The 7665-nt window shown below is 33.3% G+C and overlaps 1 protein-coding gene across 1 annotated transcript; it reads left to right on the top strand.

The window, feature by feature from the left end:
• Window positions 1-2096: 2096 nt before the first annotated feature.
• On the top strand, window positions 2097-4504 carry LOC110809000 (uncharacterized). The gene is made up of 7 exons (XM_088220511.1): window positions 2097-2367; window positions 2639-2718; window positions 2795-3122; window positions 3430-3568; window positions 3729-3904; window positions 4110-4201; window positions 4406-4504. The coding sequence occupies exons 1-7, from the start codon at window positions 2097-2099 to the stop codon at window positions 4502-4504; spliced, it is 1185 nt and encodes a 394-aa protein (XP_088076637.1).
• Window positions 4505-7665: the final 3161 nt, after the last annotated feature.

Raw genomic sequence — 7665 nt, 5'->3', positions numbered from 1 at the left:
ACCGAAACTTTCTAGCCTCTCCATTCGATCAATAATCTCACCATATCTTCTATCTATAGTTGTTATCAGTTCCGTTAAGGCTTGGAACCTATCTAACTCATTTTGTGGACATTTGCTTGTCCACTCATCTTGTATTAAGCTGCAAAAAGACGTTAGTAAAGCAAAAAAAAAAAAAAAAAATAGTTCCTCACTTCACTCCCTCACGTGTCTCACTCAAATAATGGTATCACCCAATTTCACTCGTTTTTAAATTTTGGCTTTTCTCTAGATGAACTCACACTCAGCCTTTTACCACTCTAATTCTCTTGTTAACATTCGTTGTAGAGAATCAACGCTTATACAAAAGTGTCGAATTACAATGAGGAATAGAATAAACCTAGTTGGAAGGAAATAAAAGATAATCTGAATGAAACTCAACAAAGGAAATGAAAGATAAACCCGAGTTCTTAGAAAGAAATACAACTTAAAAGAAATTTTAATCTAGGAAAGCAATCTTAGTTTTTGTTTTAACTCCTTTTTGAATCCTCTTTTTTTAGTTTCTTATTTTTTTTTACTTTTCTTTTCACCTTCTTTCTATTTTTTTATGTTTTTTTTTATGTAACGCAACAGAAATAAACTAAAATTCGGATCTCATCAGATAAATAATTGGCTCACAAATTTCAGAACGAATTCTGACTTAAATATATTGGATCTAGTTGTCTTCATTTATTGTATTTAGACTTTTGCTTTTCTTATTAAATAGAAATATTTACTTGGTAATATGAAGAGTTGTGACTCTTGGATGTCTTAAAACTTATAGGTAGTATTCTCTTCTGTAAAGACAGACAAGTTGATATATGAATTTGCTTAATGCAAGGTTTCTTAAGAGAGGTTTTTCTCTTATTATGATTCTTGTTTGAATCAGGGTTCCTACGAGCCAAGCTAATTACTTTGTGAGTAGTTTATTCAAAGATTCTTCAAGGGTTGACTTTGGGTTGCGGACTTATTCTAAAGTTCTCTTTCACGAATCGAATTGGATCAAGAACTTGGTAAATCTGATTTAGCTTTCCAAGGGGTTGCTTCCAAGTGTAAAGATATTGGGTCTCGGTTAATATACCCCTGGTTCGTATTAGTTTGGTATCAGAGTAAGCTTAGGCACTAAATCAGGTTATATCCTTTGTGTTTCATCTCTTTACTTTTGTTTCATTGTTTCAAGTTTTTGTTTCAATTTCCATCCTCCATATCCATTTCTTATTGTTTAGCATCAAGCATATCAGTTTAGTGTCCTCTCATTGTTCCATTCATTTCAACTTGTTTTCTGTTGTTATTTTTAATCTTTTGTTGTTCTCCAACTCTTTGTGATCTGTTTGTCATCCAAAAAGTTAGTCCATTCAAGTTTATTTCTGTTGTGTTACATAAAAAAAAAAGAAACAAAAAAAAATCCAAAGAAGGTGAAAAGGAAAGTGAAAGAAAAAGGAATATCAAGAGGCAAAAAAGAGAGATTAAAAAAAAGAGGATTCAAATAGGAGTTAAAACAAAAATTCAGTTTGCTTTCCTAGACTAAAATTGCTTTTAAGTTGTATTTCTTTCTAAGAATTCGGAAACATCTTTCATTTCAATCTACCTTGGTTAAGTTTCATTCAAATTATCTTTTATTTCCTTCCAACTTGGTTTATTCTATTCCTAATTGTAATTCAGCACATTTATATAAGCTCTGATTCTCGACAACGAACCTTAACTAGAGAACTGGATTTAGGGGCAGCAACCAAATGCTCTTAAATCCAGCCATGCATGGTAGGAGATTTCCAAATAGAGTTCAAGAGAGTAATGACTTTGAAGATGATGAATCATGCGGTGATAATGAAGAAGAAGAGGAGGTGCAACAAAGAGCAAGAAAAAACAATAATAGCAATTTTGGTGGTGTTAAATTCAAGATTCCATCCTTTCATGGAAAAATCGATCCTGAAACTTGGATTGAGAAAAGAAGATTGAACTAGTATTTGATTGCAATAACTACACTGAATCCAAGAAACTACAACTTGTCGTTGCTGTTTTTGAAGATTATGCTATTACTTGTTGGGATGATACAAAGAAGAAGTGGAGAGGCTTATTGAAGAATGGAGAAATTTGAAGTGGAGTGCTATAGAGAGTTGTACAATCAACTTCAAAATCTTACACAATGTTCCAAGAGTGTTGAGGAGTACTACAAAGAAATGGAAGTGGCCATGATTAGAGCAAATGTCAAGGAAGATAGTGAGGCTACAATGGCTAGATTTGTTAATGGTTTGAATAAGGAGATTTCTAATGTGGTTGAATTGCAGCCTTATATGGAGCTAGAATATTTGTTTCACCTTGCTTTGAAGGTTGAGAAGCAATTGAAGAGAAAAGGTAACACGTCATTTTTCTTCCAACACTTGAACATGAAAATAAAATTGGAGGAAATGTGGTAAGGCTTCGTCATCCAAGCTTAAGGCAAAATTGAAAGAGGTTCTTAAAACATCCGATTCTAGCAAAGATAAGAGTAAGCTTGACTCCACTACTAACGCAAGAAAAATTAAATGTTTCTAGTGTCAAGGGGTAGGTCATTACAAGCAGGACTGTCCAAATCAAAGAACTATGTTTATGCTTGATGGAAAGTATTATTTGGCCAATGAAGAAGGGAATCAAGGAGAAATACCATACTATAAAGATGCAATTCATGATGAAGATGAAGAATTTACCATGACAGAAAGTGAAAGGGTTCTTGAATATACAAGTCCAACAAGACGAATGCGATCAAAAAGAGAACTTGTTTCATACTAGATGTCTTGTGAAGGATCACGTATGTGATGTGATAATTGATGGTTGCAGCATGACAAATGTTGCTAGTACCACTCTCGTAGAGAAGTTGGGACTGTCTAGTACAAAACATCTACATCCTTACAAATTGACGTGGCTCAATGATTGCGGGGATATAAGGGTGAGAAAGCAAGTTCTTGTGGCATTCAAAATAAGAAAGTATAAGGATGAATTGTTATTCGATGTAATGCCTATGCATAACAGTTTCACAAATCACTACACTTTTGAGAAAGACGGAAAGAAAATTACTCTTGTACCACTTTCACCAAAAGAAGTTTATGAGGGCGAGCTTAGAAGAATACAAAGTGAGAGAAAACAAGAGTGAAGGAAAAAGTGCGAGCAAAAATGCGAGACATCCAAAAGTGAGCTTTTAAAAGAAAAGAGTGGAAAAAATAATGAAGTGAAAAGTGAGTTTGACAAAGAAAGGGGCAGAATTCAAATGAGTGTAAAAAGAAACAAGTGAGCTCGTATACAAGAAGGAGTGATATTAAAGAAGCTTGGTTTTCAAGGAAAAGTATACTTTGCTTATGTACAAGGAACTTTATCTGAACACAAACGACCTTAGTGTTTCTTTGCCTAGTGTGTTTGTTTCTCTTTTGCATGAATATGAAGATGTCTTTCCGGAAGAGATAGCGAATGGATTGCCACCCATTAGAGGTATTGAGCATCATATAAATTTCATACCCAGTGCCTCAATTCCAAACAAACCAGTCTATAGAAGTAATCCCGAGGAGACAAAGGAGCTTCAAAGGCAAGTTTAGGAGTTGTTAGAGAAGGGATTTGTTAGAGAAAGTATGAATCCATGTGCTGTTCCGGTATTGTTGGTGCCTAAGAAAGATGGTTCTTGGCGTATGTGTTGACTGTTGTGCGATTAACAACATTACGGTAAAGTATCGTCATCTTATTCCTAGGTTAGATGATATACTTGATGAATTATATGGCTCTATTATTTTAAGCAAAATTGATTTGAAAAGTGGTTATCATCAAATTCGAATGAAAGAGGGCGATGAATGGAAAGCTGCTTTCAAAACAAAATATGGATTATATGAATGGTTGATTATACCTTTCGGTTTAACTAATGCATCAAGTACTTTCATGAAACTTATGAATCATGTTTTGAAAATTTTCATTGGAAAATTTGTTATTGTGTAACTTGATGATTCCTTGTGTATTCAGAGATTTGAATGAACAAGAAGAACATTTGAGGAGTGTTTTAGTTACCTTGAGAAAAGAGAGGTTGTATGGTAATTTCAAGAAGTGTTCTTTTTGTTTAGATTGAATTGTGTTTTTAGGTTCTGTTGTGAGTAAGCAAGGTGTTGAAGTTGATGAAGAGAAGAAGGTTAGTGCTATTAAGAGATGGCCTATTCCTAAATTGATAAGTGAGGTAAGAAGTTTTCATGGTTTGGCTAGTTTTTATAGGCAATCAAAGACTTTAGCTCCATTGGTGCACCACTTATGGAAGTAATAAAAAAGAATTGTGTTTTCAAGTGCGATAAGGATCAAGTGCGAGCATTTAATTTGTTAAAAGATAAGCTTTGTTCGGCACCTTTTTTTTTTTACTAACTTTGCTAATTCTTTTGAAATTGAGTGTGATGCTTCAAGTGTTGGTGTTGGGGCTGTTCTTATGCAAGGAAAAAGACCAATTGCCTACTTTAGTGAAAAGCTCCATGGTGCTTCATTGAACTAGTCTACTAAATGCGATTCATAAATGCTTTGGTTCGAGCTTTGGATAATTGGCAGCATTACCTAAGGCCCAAAGAATTTGTCACTCAAACTGATCATCAAACATTAAAATTCTTAAAGGGGCCAGGTAAGTTGAATAAGAGGCATGCTAAATGGGTTGAGTTCATTGAAACATTTCATTATGTGATTACGTACAAGCAAGGCAAAGAGAATGTTGTGGCAGATGCACTTTTAAGAAGGTATGCTTTACTCAATACTTTATGTGAACATGTTTAAATCTCTTTACGAAAATGATTCTGATTTTTCTAACATTTTTAAGGCATGTGAGAAAGTTACATTCGGTAAGTTCTATAGAATGGATAGCTAATTTAAAGAGAATAAGTTGTGCATCCTATTTATTCTATGCAAACGTTGCTTGTTAAAGATCTCATGGGGGAGGTTTAATGGGACATTTTGATATTTTAAAAACTTTAGATACTTTAAAGGAACATTTCTATTGGCCCAAAATGAGGAGAGATGTACAAAGAATTTGTGATAGATGTGTTGGGTGCAAACAAGCAAAATCTAAAGTTTTGAATCAAGGATTGTATACACCTTTACCTTTTTCTAGTGAATCTTGGATTGATATTTTAATGGATTTTGTTTTGGGTTTGTCTAGATCAAGGAAAGGAAAAGATTCAATTTTTGTAGCGGATGATAGGTTTTCAAAGATGTCGCATTTCATACCTTGTAATAAAACTGATGATGCCACTAACATTGCAAATCTGTTCTTTAGGAAAGTAGTAGGTTTGCATGGAATTCCAAAAACAATTGGAAGTGATAGGGATGCAAAGTTTCTAAGTCATTTTTGGAAAGTTTTGTGGAGTAAATTAGGAACTAGGTTGTTGTTTTCTACTACTTGTCACCCACAAACTGATGGTCAAACTAAAGTTGTGAATAGAACTCTAGGAACTTTGTTGCGTACTATTGTCCAAAAGAATTTGAAGACTTGGGAAGTGTGCATTCCATTTGTTGAGTTTGCATATAATAGAGTTGTGCATTCTACTATTGGTTATTCACCATTTGAGTTGTTTATGGTTTTAATCCTTTAACTCCTTTGGATTTTGTTCTTTTACCATGTAATGAAAGAACTAGTTTAGATGGAAAGGAAAAGGCAGATTTGGTCAAAGAAACTACATGAAGATGTGATACGAAACCCGAGAATCAAAAATTACATCAAGAACTCTACATATATATTTAGCATAGATAACTTGGAACCCTAAACAAATCCTCCCTACCAAATCCACAACTAATTTGTAATTGAGAACTTGGGTGATTGGGATGAAAGAAGCAAGAATGAATAAACACCATAAGATAACTTGATAAGTTAATTCAATTCTTGATACGACAAAAAGAGTAAGAATTCTCACTTGCCAAAATTCTACTAAAGGTAATGAAATTCATTCAATAATCGAAATGTGTCATATTACATTGCAAAAGGAGATATTTATAGGCTAAAACACCTAGATTCTTCCAAATGATCATAATTAGATGACCTAGGGAACATGAACATAATTTAAATGACCTAGGGAACATGATATTAAATGACCTAAGAAAACATAGTATTAAATGACTTAGGAAAACATAAACATAATTTAATTATCTAAGCAATGACCAAAATGATCCTAGACATTCATTCTAAATTTTGTCCACACACTTGGACAAAATTAATGATCTTCTTTGTTTTCTTTGACTTTTAAAATAGTTCATATGTGCTAAGTTCTTATTGTACATCTTTGTACAAAGCCTTAAAATGTATGTTTTAGCTTCTTGGCTTGAAATTTTGTGATTGGACCAGCTGGCATTGTAATATCTTCTTCATGCTTCTCTTTAATGCTTTTTCAACCCATGTCCGGATCATTCCCTCCTTCAAAAGAATTTGTATTCGAATATGCATTTATATCAAACGGAGAAAGATCATAAACGTTAAAAGTAGCGGACTTATAATAGTCATCAAGGAGATCAATTTGATAAGCATTATCATTGATTTTCTCCAACACTTGAAATGGTCCATTGCCTCTCGGATCCAACTTTGACTTCATTTGTTTTGGAAGCCTTTCATTTTGGATATGTACCCAAACCCAATTGTCAGGTTCAAGTATAAGTTGTTTTCACTCTTTATTAGTCCTTTGCGCATAAACTTTGTTCTTTTTTTTAATCTGCTCACATGCTTTCTTATGGATAGCTTTAACTATTTCAACCTTCATCTTACAATCTAAACTAAAAATTTCACTTAAAGGTAATATTAAATCCAAAACAGTTAATGGATAAAAACCATACACAATTTTAAAAGGTGAAAAACCTGTAAAAGAATGAATAGTACGATTATATGCAAACTCAATGAACGGCAAACAATCTTCCCAAGTTTTTAAATTCTTACCAATAACAGCACGCAACAAAGTTTCCAAAGTTCGATTGACAACTTTAGTTTGATCATCAGTTTGTGGATGACTAATAGAATATAAAAGTTTAGTTCCTAACTTACTCCATAAAGTTTTCCAAAAATGATTCAAGAATTTAACTTCACGATAAGAAACAATAGTCTTAGGTACACCATGTAACCTTACTACTTCTCTAAAGAACATATCAGCAATGTTTGTTGCATCATCGGTTTTGTGACATGCAATGAAATGTGCCATTTTACTTAGACCTATCAACTACCACAAATATACTATCTTTACCTCTTCTAGTTTTACGAAAACCTAATACAAAATCCATAGAAATGTCAGTCCAGAGTTGAGTAGGAACTGGTAATGGAGTGTATAAACCATGGGGTTTGGACTTAGATTTAGCCTGTATACATGCAATACAAGATGAACAAAGTTTCTCAACATCCCTATGCATGTTTGGCTAATAAAATGCTCAGTCAGAATGTCCAAAATTTTATGCACACCAAAATGACCAATTAATCCCCCACTATGAGACTCACAAACAAGCAATTCACGCAATGAACATGTATGCACACATAATTGTCTTCCACGAAATAAAAATCTCTCATGCCTATAAAACTTATCAAATTTAGCATGTTCACAAGTAGTATAAATATTGCAAAAATCAGAATCAGTAGCATACATATCTTTGAGCTGCTCAAATCCTAACAACTTAGAACTAAGTGTAGAAATTAAA

The sequence above is a fragment of the Carica papaya genome, chromosome 5 (genome assembly GCF_054855325.1).
Source record: "Carica papaya isolate Zhongbai chromosome 5, ASM5485532v1, whole genome shotgun sequence".
Taxonomy (NCBI): Eukaryota; Viridiplantae; Streptophyta; class Magnoliopsida; order Brassicales; family Caricaceae; genus Carica; species Carica papaya.
Note: the sequence above shows the minus strand (reverse complement) of the source record. Positions and strands in the feature narration are given on the sequence as shown.

What these genes read in the sequence shown, in the direction of transcription:
- LOC110809000 (XM_088220511.1), top strand. Translation starts at nt 2,097, where the DNA reads ATGGAGAAATTTGAAGTGGAGTGCTATAGAGAGTTGTACAATCAACTT. An exon ending in GAAGCAATTGAAGAGAAAAG is followed by an intron (nt 2,368 to 2,638) that starts GTAACACGTCAT and finishes CCAATGAAGAAG; the next exon opens with GGAATCAAGGAGAAATACCA. An exon ending in CCATGACAGAAAGTGAAAGG is followed by an intron (nt 2,719 to 2,794) that starts GTTCTTGAATAT and finishes TGTCTTGTGAAG; the next exon opens with GATCACGTATGTGATGTGAT.